The sequence below is a fragment of the Mobula birostris genome, chromosome X (assembly GCF_030028105.1).
Source record: "Mobula birostris isolate sMobBir1 chromosome X, sMobBir1.hap1, whole genome shotgun sequence".
Classification (NCBI taxonomy): domain Eukaryota; kingdom Metazoa; phylum Chordata; class Chondrichthyes; order Myliobatiformes; family Myliobatidae; genus Mobula; species Mobula birostris.
The window spans coordinates 75709024-75727216 of NC_092402.1; the positions used below are offsets into that span (position 1 = coordinate 75709024).

The 18193-nt window shown below is 43.9% G+C and overlaps 1 protein-coding gene across 2 annotated transcripts in view; it reads right to left on the minus strand.

Moving 5' to 3' along the window:
- itgb3b (integrin beta 3b) overlaps nt 1-18193 on the minus strand; it is a 106218-nt gene that overhangs the window by 5903 nt on the left and 82122 nt on the right. The window contains exons 11-13 of one of the 2 annotated variants that reach the window (XM_072248659.1): nt 13110-13329; nt 10601-10701; nt 2531-2650 (exon numbers count right to left, since the gene is read on the minus strand). In XM_072248659.1, coding sequence (XP_072104760.1) covers nt 2531-2650; nt 10601-10701; nt 13110-13329 — 441 coding nt within the window. Of the gene's footprint in view, nt 1-2530; nt 2654-10600; nt 10702-13109; nt 13330-18193 lie in introns of both variants that reach the window. The other variant, XM_072248658.1, reaches the window with a different exon arrangement.

The window sequence follows — 18193 nt, forward strand, 5'->3', positions numbered from 1 at the left end:
CTCAGCTGACAGCATTACTGACTTACAGAAACTTTAGGTTGTGGACACCTCAGAGACCTATAATGTGACAGCATCTAAAAGAGCAGCTCTCCTGCTCAGAGAAAGATGATCAGGGCGGCGAGCAAAATATTTAATAATAATCTGCAAAATAACAAACCACAAAGGACCACAAAACAAGAGAGAATAGTTATTTAACATGACAAGGCAACAAAGTAACTGAAGGCTAGGAGCAACTGGTTGAGGCTAACTGGTTCAATGGATGAACAAGGACTGTGGATGAGAGCTGGGTTTAAATAGGCTGCAGGTGATGAGTTGGAAATGAGTGGCAGGCAAATCCTATTAGCTGGGTAGAGACTGGGAGGTGCCTGCCTGACAGAAGAGACTTTAATTTTGCTAATATAGATTGCGGGAAACCTAATGTTTGTGGGAGGAGAAAGAAAGATTTCTGAAAATCCCTCAAAATCTTTCTCGATCGTTATGTCTTCAGTCGAGAAGATGAGAAAATATCTAAGGTATTGATTTGGAGAAGAGCAGTAGGAAAGGTAAACTGAGTAGGTAATAAAAGGGCAAAGCAGCAAAAGAACAGTGGGAGATATTGACAAAGAGATAGTTCAGGGACCAGCTAAACTAATTCCTTTGTAGGAAGGGTGGAGCTCTTAACAAAATATAAACCAGGAAAAGAAATCTTAATAATGAATGTTTATTAATACACAGAAAAAAATATAGAAAGGGCAGATGAGAAACCAACAGTAAATGCAGAAGAAATTAAAGATTATTAGGAAAGGCAAGCATGCAATGTTAACTGGACTCCAAAACATATTATAAATATGTAAAGTAGAAAGGTTATCTATCAAGAATCCAAAGAAAGGAGGAAGCTAAAGATAGGCTACGTGTAGATTCACAAGGGAAGAGGTTGATGATTCAATGAGTGGACAAATTATGCACTGGAAGATAATGTATTAAGGAGAGGTAATATTGCAGTACTGAAAAGTTGTATGCCACCTGTTCCAAGTAGACTGCATTCTAGATTGTTGGAAGAAGTCAATGTAGAAATAGTAGAGGCACTGGGTCAATGTTGATCCTTCATTACATACAGGGACACTTCAGGGTTGTTAATGTTATACCGAAACATCAGGGAGAAAAGTATCACATGACCCCTGAACCTCTAGCCTCTCCTGTCATCCTGACATATGACCGTCAAGGAGACGTGCTCCTCTGTGGATTTTTGGGACTCAAGATGTTGCTGGAGCTGGGGTTCAGTCTGGCCGCTACTGTTTATTTCCTCTGCAAGAGAAGATGCTCAGAATCTGTTTGAGAAAGGAAGGGCCCTTTTCAGACCAAAACCTGGAGGTAAACCATATGCCCACACTCTCTGTTTATGTCCCCCAGAGACAGGTGGCTCAGAGGAAACTAAGGTGTTAGCCACTACAGCAGACAGTCACCACAAACCTCTTACTGAGTTATGTGGAGAGACCAGAAAACCTCAGGTTATTGCAGCAGAGCCCAGAATATTAATGAAACTCCTGTAAAGTCATTCTGGTGGTGGAATGGTGGTGCCTCAGAACTCCAGTGACCTGGCCTCCTCCTCTGCCATGATGAGGCCACTCTCAGGATGGAGGAGTAACACCTCATATTTTGCCTCCAACCTGCCTATCATCTCACCCTGGTTTCCCTCCTCCTTCCCTTTCTCCCATGGTGCACTCTCCTCTCCTGTCAAATTACTTCCACTGTTTATTCAACAATGATCTTGAAATGGGAACTGGTTATATAAGTAAATAGATATACAGTACTGTGCAAAAGTCTGAGGTATATAAAACTGGGGGCCTTCAGAACAGTACTGTAGTAATTTTATATATTGCACTGTACTGCTTCCACAAAAAAAACAAATATCATGACATATGTGAGTGATGATAAACCTGATTCCGATGTGGGTCTCTATTGTAGACTGAGAGTGGGAAGGGGGCAGGGAGAGGGGAATCACGGTTGGGAAAAGGGGAAGGGAGAGGGAAGCACCAGAGAGGCATTCTGTAATGATCAATAAACCAATTGTTTGGAATCAATTGACCTTGCCTGGTGTCTCAGGGCTGGGTGTGTCTGTACCCACACTATCCCCTGCCCCGGCACTCCTCCTCTGTCACCTCTCCCACCCCACTCCCACGGCACTCCACCCTCACCATTCCCAAGATCCTTTGCTCCCGCCAAATTTATAAACTTACTCTTCGCTCTACATTGACAAATACAGTCCTGTGCAAAAGTCTTAGGTACCCTATATAAATACACACTGTATGTGCTTATGACTTTTGCACAGTACTGTACTTGAAATGGGAAGAGTTGGAGAAGCTTGGGGAAAAAACAAAGGAGTGGTGTGTAGCTCTTTAGGTTGCAGAACCATTACATCATAAAAAGTGTTAGATTTCAGGATTCAGTGATGCACCCATTTTGTATTAATTACCAAACAGACTGAGAAAATACAATTTAGTAAACAGGTAAAGCAATGCAATGTAGTTTAAACAATAATTGCTTTTCACACCTGGTTCTTTAATAACTGACAGGATGGATTTTCCGTTTATTTCTTCGTGATAAACAAAATGAACAATGCAGCCTTCCTCGTCCTTGTAACTACAGGTGATAGCATCCTTGGCTTTGATATCTGCTAAATAAAAAGCACAACTACGTCAGGCTGTGCAACACAGGCTGAAATGGTGAGCCAACAAATCCACTTGCACAATTGTGCATGGGTCAGTGTAAAGTACATTTATGTTCAATCCGTCCCTGCCAGCAGCTCAGAGTCCAGTAATCAAATTAGCATTGAAATGTATTAAATTAAAAATGTGAATAATAAAATTCAACAGTTAAATAAATGGAGTGACATTAATTGATATGAATAAATACAAGATCACTTACCATTCGTGCAATAAAATGTATATAGCACACAGGATTAGTCAAAAATAGCTTTATCTTTTCTTTCTCCCTAGGCCTCCTGTCCCATGATCCTCTCATATCCCCTTTGCCAATCACCTGTCCAGCTCTTTGCTCCATCCCTCCCCCTCTTGTCTTCTCCTACCATTTTGGATCTCCCCCTCCCCCTCCCACTTTCAAATCTCTTACTAGCTCTTCCTTCAGTTAGTCCTGACGAAGGGTCTCGGCCTGAAACGTCAACTGTACCTCTTCCTAGAGATGCTGCCTGGCCTGCTGCGTTCACCAGCAACTTTGATGTGTGTTGCTTGAAATTCCAGCATCTGCAGATTTCCTCGTGTTTGCATTTTTAAAACAATGTTAGGATGTTTAGCTCCGAGAAGGATGCTTTAAGACATGTTGTGCACATTTGCCGATGGGATTGAGATAACTTCAGAGTAACAACTGCCCACCAATCAGAGAGAAGTATTAATCCTTAAAGGTGTATTTTCCATTATAGACTGGCAGCAGGAGTGCATATTTTGAGAGGGGAAGGTGAGAGGGGGAAGGAATGGGGAGGGGGAGGGATTGAGAGAGGGAGGGAGAGTGGGAGAGGGAAGGAGGGAGACCATGAGAGGAAGGAAGGAAGGAAGGGAAAGGGAGAGGTCATCATTCTGGAAGCAAAGTCCTGTGTAATGGGTTCCAGGAACTGTGACAGGACAATGTAAGAGGAGAGCCTGGTAGGATATATATTAACTAATTTCTGCAGGACTGCGAATCTCTAGTGCTACTTTTCCAATCAATGTTTAATGGAACAATACCAGACAAAATTATATGATCTCACAAGGGATCAAAAGATAAAATACCGCTCTCTCAGATATTCTTCTCCAGACACAAACATATTCCCAAACTGTTATCCACCCTCTCTTATACCACCTCTCCTTGCCTGTTCCATCCTGCATGTAGTTGAGGTCACAGGAAATTAGACATCTCAGCTAAGGCAAACAATATAGTTTGAGTGTTTGCCCTTTGAATAGCATAGTTTGAAAAAAGGGGTTCATAAAAGCAGCATGCACGGTGGGTGAATAAGAACAGTTGTTTCTCCAGACCAGTTAGGCTGTTGCAGTTGAATTTCTAATTGAACATAACAAACTGTACCTATTCAATGCAGTTTCTATTGAAAGCTGCAACAAGCCAGGCGGTGCCTTGGCAAATGAGATTAAGGTGGCCCCCAAGGCATTCTATGAATACATCAAGGACAAGAGGATAACTAGGGAGAGAGTATGACCATTCAAGTATAAAGCGGGGCACATTTGCTTGGATGTGGAGAATGTGAGTGAGGTACTTAATGAGTACTTTGCTTCAGTATTTACCAAGGAAAAGGATATGGAGAACCAGGAGATCAGTGTTGAATGTATACATACATTAGGGTGTTTAGAGGTCAAGGAGGAGGAAGTGTGAGGTGGATGTCCCCAGGGCCTGATGGGATTTACCCCAGGTTACTGAAGGAGACAAGAGACGAGATTGTTGGCCCCTTGGCCAGTATCTTTGTGTCCTCTCCAGCCACGGGCGAGGTCTCGGAGGACTGGTGAGTGGCTAATATTGTACCTCTATTTATAGAGGGAACAAGGGAAAATCCTGGGAACTATAGCCTGGTGAGTCTCACATCAGTTGTAGGGAAATTGTTGGAGAAAATTCTTAGGGATAGGATATATGAGCATTTGGAAACCCATGGCTTAGTTAGGGAGAGCCAGCATGGCTTTGTTCAGGGTAGGTTATGTCTTAACAACTTGACTGAGGTTTTTGACAAGGTGACGAAAGCGATTGATGAGGGTAGGGCAGTGGATGTTGTCTACATGGATTTTAGTAAGGGGTTTGACGAAGTCCCTCATGGAAAGCTAATCCAGAAGATTAAGATGCAGGGGCTCCATGCTAAATCGGCTGTTTGGATTCAGAACTGATTTGCACATAGAAGACAGAGAGTAGTGGTTGAAGGGACTTATTTGAGCTGGAGGTCTGTGATCAGTGGTGTTCCACAAGGATCTGTACTGGGACCTCTGCTGTTTGTAATGTATATAAATGACCTGGATGATTATGTCGACGGGTGGGTTAGTAAGTTTGCGGACGATACCAAGATTGCTGAAGTGTAGAAGACTGGCAAAGTATGCAGCATGATACAGATCAGCTGCAGATATGGGCAAGGAAATGGCAGATGGAGTTTAACCCAGATAAATGTGAGCTGCTGCAGCTTGGTAGGGCAAATACAAGGAGGCAGTACACTGTAAAGGCAAGATCCTTATCAGTGTTGCTGAGCAGAGAGATCTTGAGATCCAAGTTCATAGCTCCTTGAAAGTGGCTACACAGGTCGATAAGGTGGTTGAGAACACTTGCTTTTATTAGTCGAGGCATTGAGTGAAGGTGCGGGGGGGGGCGTAGGTTCAAGGTGGATGTGAGGGGTAAGTGTTTTACTCAGAGAGTGGTGGATGCCTGGAAAGCACTGCTTGGGGCGGTGGTGGAGGGAAATACATTTCAGGCTTTAAGAGACGTTTGGATAGGCGCATGGATATATGGAAGATGGAGGGATATAGACATTGCGTAGGTAGGAGGGTGTTTTTGATTTGCTTTTTAGCCTGTTCCTGTGCTGTACTGTTCTATGTCTAAACTCTTTGAATATGAGTGGATGAAGTTTATTAAACACTCAGGTGTTTTTTTTCTCTTCTTCTTGTAAACTTGAATGGCAGTTGGTATCACTTCTCTCAACTGAAGTGGAGTGTGGAGCAAAGAGACAGGAAGTATACACACTAAACTCCACCCCCCCCCACAAAAACTCAAATAATATCAAAAAGTCTAATGCTTATTCCAGACAGAGAGAGTGAGAGGGTTAAGTAAATCAAAGTTGTATACTGGGCTCTATAGCTGATAATCTTGATTATATTATCACCATTCACACCTTCTTGATAATCTGTTTTAATTCCCCAATATTCTCCCATGCCCCACGCAACACACACATCCACCCACACACATCAGGACCACAAAGGAAGTTTCTGTAACCAGTGTCAAACAGGAAGCGGTCAGATAACCCTATGCCCAAGGGAGTGGTTACTTGGTAGAACTCTGTGCCCTGGAGAGGTGTCAATGGTTAAAACTGTACCCAGAAGGAAGTAATAAAAACAAATTTTGCTGGAAACATTCAGTAATTCAGCACCTGTGGAGAGGGAAATAGGGAATGTTTCAGGTTGACATCCCTTCATTAGAACTGGGAAAGAGAGAAATCAAATTACAGGAAAATTCCAATAATCTGGCACTCTGAAATGTAGTCATCCCAAACTGGCAGATTTTCCTCACAACGAGCTGCAATCATAACAATCCTTTAGGCATTCAGCAGGGGCCATTAGAAAGTAGCGAGGTGTGAGTGGAGCAGCTATTGTGAGTAGATTGTGTTAGAGTGGCCAGGCTTTGGCTCAACAGGCTTCGACGTGAACAGGTATAGGCTAAAACTTAAGCTTGATAAGTTAGAGCAAAAGGTATAACAAGTGTAGGCAGGATGATATATAAAACAATGGAATACTCCTCCTGTATAATATGGAATTGCAGTGTATCTAACTGTCTTCCTGATAATTACATCTGCAGGAAGTGGATCAAACTGCATCTCCTGACTGATAAGGTCAAGGAACTGGAGCTGGATGTACCTAGGACCATATGTGAGGCTGAAGTAAGGGCCAGCCTTACAGATAAGCAGTCAATGCAGGGTTCCCTGTGGCCATTCCCCTCTAGATACTGAACCAGAGGGGGACCAATATCCTTGCAGGTAGATCTGCTGGAGCTGTTGTGGAGGGTTTAAGCTAATTTGGCAGGGGGTTAGGAACCCCCTGAGGATGGGGCAGTTGGTATGCAAGTTGATGCAGTGTGTGGTGAAATAGTGAGGAAGGACAGGTAGATGACTGGGCAAAATTGCAGTCAGTGGGATGAGTTGAAATGTAACATGGGGCAAAATCAAAAAGGGTGATGAATTCAGGACTGAAGGTGCTATATTTAAATGCATGTAGTATATGTAATAAGGTAGACGATCTTGTAGCGCAGTTACAGATTGGCAGGTATGAAGTTGTGGGCATCAGTGAGTCGTGGCTGAAAGAAGATCATAGCTGGGAGTTTAACATCCAGGATACATCTTGTATCGAAAGGACAGGCAGGTAGACAGAGGGGGTGGTGTGGCTCTGTTAGTAAAAAAAAGAAATTAAATCATTAGGAAGAGATGACATAGGATTGGAAGGTGTAGAGTCCTTGTGAGTAGAGTTAAGAAACTGCAAGGGAAAAAAAGACCCTGATGTGAGTTATATACAGGCCTCCGAACAGTAGCCAGGATGTGGGATATAAATTACAATGGAAGATAGAATAGGCATGTCATAAGGGCAATGTTACGAGAGTCATGGGGGATTTCAATATGCAGGTAGATTGGTAAAATCAGGTTGGTGCTGTACTCCAAGAGAGAGAATTTGTAGAATGCCTAAGAGTTGGCTTTTTCAAGTAGCTTGCAGTTGAACTCACTAGGGGAAAGGCAATTCTAGATGGGTGTTGTGTAGTGATCATAATATGATAGAGTCCACCCTGTAGTTTGAGAGGAAGATGCTAAAGTCAGATGTGTCAGTAGAGTGGAGTAAAGGGAATTACAGAAGCACGAAAGAGGAGCTGGCCAAAGTTGATTGGAAGGGGACACTAGCAGGGATGACAGCGGAACAGCAATGGCTGGAGTTTCTGGGAGAACTTTAGAACACTCAAGATAGATACATCCGTAAAAAGAAGTATTCTAAAGGGAGGATGAGGCAACCATGGCTGACAAGGGAAGTCAAAGACAACATTAAGGCAAAACAGAGGTCACATAATATTGCAAGAATTAGTGAGAAGTTAGAGGATTGGGAAGCTTTTAAAAAGCAACAGAAGACAACTAAAAAGCCATGGGGGTGGGTGGGAAGATGAAATCTGAAGGTAAACTAGCCAATAATATACAAGAAGATACCAAAAGCTTTTCCAGAAAAATAAAGAGTAAAAGGGGGGCAAGAATGGATATCAGACTGCTGGTAAATGATGCTGGAGAGGTAGTAATGCGGGACAAAGAAATGGTGGATGAACTTAATAAGTATTTTGCGTCAGTTCACTGTGGAAGGTATTGGCAGTATGTCAAAAATTCAAGAGTGTCAGGGAGCAGAGACAAGTGTAGCTGCTTTTACTAAGGAGTCTCGTTTTGTTTTTACTGTGTACTGTACCAGCAGTTATGGTTGAAATTACAATAAAAGCAACTTGACTTGACTTGACAAGGTGCTTGGGAAGCTGTGAGGTTTGAAGGTGGATAGGTCACCTGAACCAGATGGACTACACCCCAATGTTCTGAAAGGGGTAGCTGATGAGATTGTGGAGGCAGTAGTAATGATCTTCCAAGAATCACTAGATTCTGGAGGACTGGAAAATTGCAAATGTCACTCCACTCTTTAAGAAGGGAGGGAGACAGAAGCAAGGAAATTATAAGCCAGTTAGCCTGACTTGAGTGGTTGGGAAGATGTTGCAGTCCTTTTTTTTAAGGTTTTGGGGTACTTGGAGGCACATGATAAAGTAGGCCAAAGTCAGCATGGTTTCCTCAAGGGGAAATCTTGCTTGACGAATTTGTTGGTATTTCTATAAGGAAATAACAGGCAAGGTAGATAAGGGAGAATAGGTGAATGCTGTGTACTTGGACTTTCAGAAGACCTTTGACAGGGTGCTGCACGTGAGGCTGCTTAACAAGAAAAGAGCCCATGGTATTACAGAAAAGATACTAGCTTGGATAGAAGATTAGCTGACTGGCAGGAGGCAAAGAATGGGAAAAAGGGTGGCCTATTCTGGTTGGCTGCCAGTGACTAGCGGTGTGCTGCAAGGATTGGTGTTGGGACTGCTTCTTTTCAAGTTAAATGTCAAAGATTTGGATGACTGAATTGAAAGCTTTGTGGCTAAGTTTGCAGATGATATAAAGATGGGTGGAGAGTCAGATAGTGTTGAAGAAACAGGGAGTCTGCGTCTGGAGAAGGACTTTGACAGATTTGGGGAATGGGCGAAGAAGTAGTACGTGCAATACAGTGTATGATCATGCACTTTGGTAGAAGGAATAAAGGCAGAGACCTCAAAAATCCAAGGTGCAAAGGGACTTGGAAATCCTTATGCCGTATTCCCTAAAGGCTAACTTGCAGGTTGAGTTGGTGGTTAAGAGGGCAATTGCAATTTTAGCATTCATTTGGGAGGACTGGAATATGATCTCAAGGATGTAATGTTGAGGCTTTATCAGACATTCGTCAGATCACACTTGGAGTATTGTGAGCAGTTTTGGGTCCCTTATCTAAGAAGTGATGAGCTGGCATTGGAGAGGGCCCAGTGGAGGTTCACGAGAATAATTCTGGGTTAATGTATGAGGAGTGCTTGATGGCTCTGGTCCTGTACTCACTGGAGTTTAGAAGAATGAGGGGAGATTGAATATTGAAATTCCTAGACAGAGTGGATGTGGATAGGATGTTTCCTGTAGCGGGGGAGTCTAGGACCAGAGGACATGGCCTCAGAATAGAGAGATATTATTTAAAACAGACACGAGGAGGAATTTCTTTAGCCAGAGAGTGGAGAATCTGTGAAATTCTTTGCCATGGACGGTTGTGGAGGCCAAATCATTGGGTATATTTAAAGCAGATGTTGATGGGTTCTTGATAGTCACGGTTGCAAAGGTTACGAGAGAATGCAGGAAAAATAGGTTTGAGAGGGATAGTAAATCAGCCATGTTGGAATGGCAGAGCAAACTCGCCGGGCTGAATGGCCCAATTCTGCTTCTATGTCTTATGGTCTTATGTTTTTATACCCGAACGTATTTTTAAACTCACTTTTTAAGGTTTTACATAATATAGTATTGAATTCCTGCACCCCTTCAAACCTGTTAAGTTGGCCCAATTCTGCTTCTATGTCTTATGGTCTTATGTTTTTATACCCGAACGTATTTTTAAACTCACTTTTTAAGGTTTTACATAATATAGTATTGAATTCCTGCACCCCTTCAAACCTGTTAAGTTTTTGATTTGCAGAGGAAACAAAGGCACTGAGTGGGACTGGAATGTGGGAACCATGTTCCTGGTGTTTTGGAAGGGAGTCCAGGTACTGGGCCCAGTGAGTGGAAGGGAGTATAGGAAGCATTAACCAATGAAGCAGATACCAGACTATTAATATTTTCAAATGGCCTCCCCTGGGCTGTTTAGGGAGAGTTAATTCTATCCCAGTCCCTGCCTGTGCCCTCCTACACTGCTATCAAGAGAGCCCATGTAAAATTGAGGAATGGCACCTTGTCTACCAAATGAACATATTACAACCTCTTCTGGTCTCACTGCTGAACTCTACAACTTTAGGTAACTTGACTTCTCTGTCTATTTCAGAATGGGTCACATTGTCTCAATTTGCCGCTGCTCACAGCCTGACCTGCCCTGTGTTTCATGACATTTACATTTCTTAATTTGTATTCAAAGTTTCTGCAGAGAATTATCAATCCATGGCAAATCAGGCTTCACTTCTGCAAGCTGGCTGCTTTCAGATGTAAGCTTTGTTTGCTGAGTGGAAATAGATCGGGTGAAGATAAGCAGGAAGCTGACAGCAGACACAGGCAGCTCCTCTACCAAATGGCCAGACATGCAACAGCACTGACACCTACCCAGCGTCTCCACAGTTCGGATCTCATCTTGGCACACCTGCTCACACTTGTCCTCCTCCTTCAGCTTGCCTTTATTGAAAACCTTGCATTCCACACAACTCCTGTGAGGGGGAAAAAGCAAGAGATCACAAAAAAACACATGGTTTACATCTCTAAACAAAAGAACCAGTTGAGTTTTCAGCTTATTCACAGATTGCTTCCTTTGGTCGTTGGTCCTGCCTATGAATGGCTGCAGAGCTGAAGGCCACCTGGACTTCTGTTACCATATGAACTGGTTCAGTAGGTGAGTTCCTTCACCTTATTTGTTTTGTCTGCGTTTAAGTTCAAGTCCAAAGCTTAAGGTAAACTTTATTATCAAAGGACATATATGTCACCATATACAACTGTGAGATTCATTTTTCTTGTGGGCATACTCAATAAATCTATAGAATAACAACCTTAACAAAACTAATGCAAGACCACCCAACCAGGGCATTTTAACCAGTGTGCAGAAGACAACAAACTGTGCAAATATAAATATAAATAAATAGAAATAAGTATTAAGAACATGAGATGAAATGTTCTTGAAAGCGAGTCCATTGGTTGTGGGAACATTTCACTGATGGGGCAAGTGAAGCTGAGTGAAGTTATTTCCTCTGGTTCATGAACCTGATTGTTGAGGGTATGCAGCCAGTCAATATACTCTCCATCACACATCTGTAGACGTTTGTCAAAGTGCTTGATGTCATGCTGAATCTCTGTAAAGTGCTAAGGAAGTGGAGACACTGCCCTGCTTTCTTTGTAATTGCACTTACATGCTGAGCCCGGGACAGGTCCTTTGAAGACCAGACAGCACAGCCACAGAGTAGAGGGGCATCCTTTTAGAACAGAGATGAGGAGAAACTTCTTTAGCTGGAGAATGGTGAATCTGTGGAATTCTTTGCCACAGGTGGCTGTGGAGCACAGGTCATTATGTACATTTGAGGCAGAGGTTGATAGATTCTTGATTGGTCAGGGCTTGAAGGAATACTGGAAATTGAGACTGAGAGGAAACATGGATCAGCCACGATGAAATGGCAGAGCAACCTCAATGGGCCAAATGGCCTAATTCTGCTCCTACATCTTATGGTCTAATGGTCTGAAATAGTAACACCCGGGAATGTAAAGTTGCTGACCCTCTCCACCACCGATCCTCCGATGAGGACTGGCTCATGGACCTCTGGCTTCCTCCTCCTGTGGTCCTGTGGAGGATTACAAATACCTGGGGATACGAATTGACAATAAACTGGACTGGTCAAAGAACACCGAGGATGTCTACAAGAAGGGTCAGAGCCGTCTCTATTTCCTGAGGAGACTCAGGTCCTTTAACATCTGCCGGACGATGCTGAGGATGTTCTACGAGTCTGTGGTGGCCAGTGCTATCATGTTTGCTGTTGTGTGCTGGGGCAGCAGGCTGAGGGTAGCAGACACCAACAGAATCAACAAACTCATTCGTAAGGCCAGTGATGTTGTGGGGATGGAACTAGACTCTCTGATGGTGGTGTCTGAAAAGAAGATGCTGTCCAAGTTGCATGCCTTCTTGGACAATGTCTCCCATCCACTACATAATGTACTGGGTGGGCACAGGAGTACATTCAGCCAGAGACTCATTCCACCGAGATGCAACACAGAGCGTCATAGGAGGTCGTTCCTGCCTGTGGCCATCAAACTTTACAACTCCTCCCTTGGAGGGTCAGACACCCTGAGCCGATAGGCTGGTCCTGGACTTATTTCCTGGCATAATTTGCATATTACTATTTAACTACTTATGGTTCTATTACTATTTATTATTTATGGTGCAACTGTAATGAAAACCAATTTCCTCCGGGATCAATAAAGTATGACTATGACTATGACTAATAACCAGTTCCTTGGTCTTGCTGACATTGGGCAAGAGGTTGTTATGGCACCACTCGGCCAGATTTTCAGTCTCCCGCCTACATGCTGATTCATTATTACTTTTGATTTGGCCAATGACAGTAACGTCAGCACTCTACTACCTGAGAATGCGTCAGAGCACATTACAGCCAATGAAATGAGACTGCCATTATCAGGCAGGCAAGAAGGTACAGCAGCTTCCCACAAACTGGGGCATAGGGTAAAGAGAAGGTGGGGAGGAGTGCGGGGGCAAAAATGAAGGTGTGGAGTGGAGGGGGGGTTGAGAGAGGTTGGTGAAGAGATGACTGGAAGGAGGGGTGGGGAGGGGAAGAGAATGGGGTGGAGAGTGTGTGGAGGAAGTGGTAGTGAGGAGGGTGAGGGCAAGAGGGGAGAGGGTGGGATGAAGGGGATGGCTGGAGAGAGCATAGGGAGATGAGGGGTGGAAAGGAGGACAGAAAGTAGAGGTGGAGGGTAGGAAAGGGGAGGGATGGAAGGGGAAGGCAGGGAGGACAGGGTGGTCAGCAGAGAGAGGGCCAGTAGGGAGACATGATACAGGAGGAGTGGGTGGGAGGGGAGACAGGACAGAATGAAGGGTGCAGCAGTGGCTACTTACTTTTTGAAGTCGCAGGCATCAGGACAGGTCGGGCATTTCTCACACTGATCGCCGTATGCCCCTCCTGTACATATGCACTTCCCGCATTTGCAGTAGCCCCGAGCGTGACACATAGGGCCTACCGGGGGCAGGCAGTTGTCTGTGTTGGTGCTGCAGTTGCAGTAACTGTCAGTCCAGCCAGGGAAGCACCTGCACTCTCCGCACTGACACCGACCATTCCCTGCACAAATGAAAGGCACCATTGAGACTCTCAGCCCCGTCCTGTATATTAGCATAACACATTCGTACTCCCTCAAATCCTTGCCCAGGCTATCAACTCCCGGCTCCCTCCTCAACCCTTGCTTTCATCCCTCATCCCTCCCTTTCACTCCTGTTTGCCACCCCTTGCCCCTCCCTTTCACTCCCTTCCTTCATCTCTCACATCTCTTTCCCTTCTTTTACCCCTCACTGTTTATCCCTGCCCTCCCTCTCTTCTTTTACCCTACTTCTAACAGAAGTTTTGTTATGTCTTGCTGATACAAATATAGTGTCTTAACACCCTAGTGTCTGGGTAATAAAATTTACTTGAAGTTTGTAGATATAGTTACAACATTATGAGGGATACAGATAGGGTAAATGCAAGCAGGCGTTTTCCACTGTGGTTGGGTGAGACTAGAATTAGAGGTCATGTGTTAAAGTTGAAAGGGGAACTGTTGAAGAGGAAAATGAGGGGAAACTTCTTCACTCAGAGGGTTGTGAGAGTGTGGATTGAGCTGCCAGCACAAGTGGTGCATGTGAGCTCAATTTCGACATTTAAGAGAAGTTTGGATAGGTACGTGGATGGTAGGGGTATGGAGGGCTGTGGTCCCTGTGCAAGTCGAAGGTGAATAGGCAGTTTAAATAGTTCCTCATGGACTAGATGGGATGAAGGGCCTGTTTCTGTGCTGTACTTATCTATGACTCTACAATTACACAGAAATAGAATCATGTGGTTGTTCTCCATGAGATGTTAACTGCATAAATTCACTTTAATTAATTAATTAATTTACTTCGAGGTACTTTGTGGAGTAGGCCCTTCCGACCCTTCAAGCTATGCATGCAACCCCCGACAACTTTGATTTAACCCTAGCCTAATCGCAGGACAATTTACATACAATGACCAATTAACCTGCCTGGCACATCTTTGGACTGTGGGAGGAAACCAGAGGACACGGAGAGAACTTACACATTCCACAAGGAGGACATACAGAGAATCCTTATGGAATGGCGCTCCGACGCCCCAAGCTGTAATAACGTCGCGCTAACCACTACACTACCATCAAGCCTAAAGTACTGTAAAGTATCACACTTTAGCCTGGAGTAGATCATACAGGTCACCATCTCTAGGAGAACACATCCTAATTGTGAAACGGCAAGGGTTCCACATATGATGTACATTAGTACACCTAAACATTTCCAGTATTGGCTGCAAATTAAACTAAATAAGTAATAGGTTCTCTTAAGTGTGACAGGAAAGGAGCCATGGCAGATCATTGGAGATCCTTTGAAGAAGTCATCTGTAGCAGTGTATCCTATGTACTTTGATAGAGACTGAAATGACTAGAAACATAGAAACATAGAAAATAGGTGCAGGAGTAGGCCATTCGGCCCTTCAAACCTGCACTGCCATTCAGTATGATCATGGCTGGTCATCCAACTCAGAACCCTGTACCAGCCTTCCCTCCATACCCCCTGATCCCTTTAGCCACAAGGGCCAAATCTAACTCCCTCTTAAATATAGCCAATGAACTGGCCTCAACTGTTTCCTGTGGCAGAGAATTCCACAGATTCACCACTCTCTGTGTGAAGAAGTTTTTCCTAATCTCGGTCCTAAAAGGCTTCCCCTTTATTCTCAAACTGTGACCCCTCGTTCTGGACTAGGCAAAAGAGATGAAGATATTCAGTGAACAATAAATTCACCCAGTGGATGTTTTGTTTCATAATATCTGTCAGGCATTCTGATTGACTGGGAGATGAAAAATCGGAGATTGTACTAGTGTGTAAATGAAATGGGAGTTGAGAGAGGACCAAGGCCAAAATTCCTATAAATATGGCCTGTAGAGTCGTCACTTGCGATTGTGGAATGAAAAGATCATTGACAAGCAAGCCAATTCAGTCGGGATAAATTTAAATGTGTTTTGGAACACTCCGTCGCTTTATCCTATGTGTACTCTAACACACAAATTAAGTTTTGCCTTTGATGCAAATCTGAGATAAAGACACATTCTGGAAATAACTAATTTGCCAGTGTCTAAGGCAAGAGAAACAGAGTTAAGATTCCAGATCATTGACCTGAAACATCAACTTATTCTTTTCTCAGAATTTCATCATCTACCAAGTACTTCTAGCATTTACACACAAAAACTGCTGGAGGAACTCTGCAGGTCAGGTAATGTCTATGGAGGGAAATGAACGGTTTAAAGATGGCTTCAGTGAACTACGGTGACGTTCTGCGGGCTGCTTACAAAACTTCTAAATAGACCTCTTTTGAACTACTCTCTCTGTAATTTCCCTTTAAGCAAGGTACTTTTGAACTGACTTAATGAGCTACAGATAACACGATTTTCTGACAGACTTGGCAGATTTAACTTTCAAGCAAGCAGGTATGGCACCTTTAATTGGATGAAGGTTTATCTCCATGGCTGGAAGCAAGGCGGGAGCGGGGGAAACTCCAGACCAGGCTGAAAAACATAGGAATGAGACCCCCTCTACCCATCATCTTGTTAGCAAATCTGCAGTCACTGGAGAACAAGACTGAGAAGCTGAGGACATGACTGCTGTATCAGAGGGACATGAGGGAATTTTGTGCTCTGTGTTTTACTGAGACATAGCTTACTCCAAGCATTCCAGGTTCGGTGATCAGATCTGAAGGCTTCTCAATACACATGTAATGTCCTGGTTAAGATTTTTACTGCTATGCTGAGGGTATTACATTTGAGCAGTTCTGTAAGAGCAGTCTGTTCTGCTTTCAGCCTGTTTGGGTTTGAGCTGAGATAAGAGGCTTGCTGTTCAACTTAGGAATGTGGTGTCAGCCAATCAGGATGGTAGAATTGGGAGAAGGTTCTAGAGAATGCTGGGCAGAGAGGTCTTTGTTGGCTGGAGCTGGGAGAAGACAGGAGGGAAGATGGTAGAGGATGCTATCCCTGTTGCACAAGGTACTTTGCGAAGATGAATGGCTTTGAGGAGGAAGGACCAATACTGCTGTGGGAGAGCCTATTTGTTCAAGATGGATTTTGAGTGACATTCGGAAGGTGCTGTGTGCTTTCACGCAGGCCGAGGGTCCAACGCGCGAGTTACAGACAAGTTCAAGATTCTGAATTCCAGTGAGTACAGACCCAGAGCTATCAAACACTCCTCATATGAAACACCTTTCAATTCCTACAGTTTTCGTTCTACTGTCTCTTTCCCTTCTTGAAGAGTGGAGTGACATTTGCAATCTTCCAGGCCTCCAGAACCATTCCAGAAATCTAGTGATTCTTGAAAGATCATTTACCAATGCCTCCACAATCTCTTCAGCCACCTCTTTCGGAACCCTGGGGTGTGCACCACCTGGTCCAGGTGACTTATCTACCTTCAGACCTTCCAGTTTCTCAAGCACCTTCTCCCTAATAATGGCAATTCACATACCTCTGTCCCCTGACACTCTTGAACTTCAGGCATACTGAGAGTGTCTTCCTCAGTGAAGACTGATGAGAAATACTTATTCAATTCGTCCGCCATTTTCTCCACCATGACTATTTCTCTGGCATCATTTTTCAGTGGTTCAATATCCACTCTTGTATGAGGTGCAGTGCTAGAGTTCACTGAGTGAATGATTAATCTTTCCTCCCACACATGGATGGAGACAAGTTGAAAGAGGCTCCATATCTCTTATCATCCATGTGCTGAAATGCACCGGATAATCCAGGGGAACTGTTTCCTTCCCAATTTGACCATAAGACCATAAGACAAAGAAGTAGAAGTCGGCCATTCGGCCCATCGAGTCTGCTCCGCCATCTTATCATGAGCTGATCCATTCTCCCATTTAGTCCCACTCCTTCGCCTTCTCACCATAACTATAGATGCCCTGGCTACTCAGATACCTATCAATCTCTGCCTTAAATACACCCAATGACTTGGCCCCCACTGCCGCCCGTGGCAACAAATTCCATAGATTTACCACCCTCTGGCTAAAAAAAATTTCTTCGCATCTCTGTTCTGAATGGGCGCCCTTCAATCCTTAAGTTATGCCCTCTCGTACTAGACTCCCCCATCATGGGAAACAACTTTGCCACATCCACTCTGTCCATGCCTTTCAACATTCAAAATGTTTCTATGAGGTCCCCCCTCATTCTTCTGAACTCCAAGGAGTACAGTCCAAGAGCGGTCAAATGTTCCTCATATGTTAACTCTCTCACTCCCAGAATCATTCTAGTGAATCTTCTCTGAACCCTCTCCAACGTCAGCACATCCTTTCTTAAATAAGGAGCCCAAAACTGCACACAGTACTCCAAGTGAGGTCTTACCAGTGCCTTATAGAGCCTCAACATCACATCCCTGCTCCTATACTCTATTCCTCTAGAAATGAATGCCAACATTGCATTCGCCTTCTTCACCACCGACTCAACCAGGAGGTTAACCTTGAGGGTATCCTGCATGAGGACTCCCAAGTCCCGTTGCATCTCAGAACTTTGAATTCTCTCCCTATTTAAATAATAGTCTGCCCGTTTATTTCTTCTACCAAAATACATAACCATACACTTTCCAACATCGTATTTCATTTGCCACTTCTCTGCCCATTCTTCCAATCTATCCAAGTCACTCTGCAGACTCTCTGTTTCCTCAGCACTACCGGCCCCTCCACCTATCTTCGTATTGTCAGCAAACTTAGCCACAAAGCCATCTATTCCATAATCCAAATCGTTGATGTACAATGTAAAAAGAAGCGGCCCCAACACTGATCCCTGCGGAACACCACTGGTAACCGGCAGCCAACCAGAATAGGATCCCTTTATTCCCACTCTCTGTTTCCTGCCAATCAGCCAACGCACTATCCATGTATGTAACTTTCCCATAATTCTATGGGC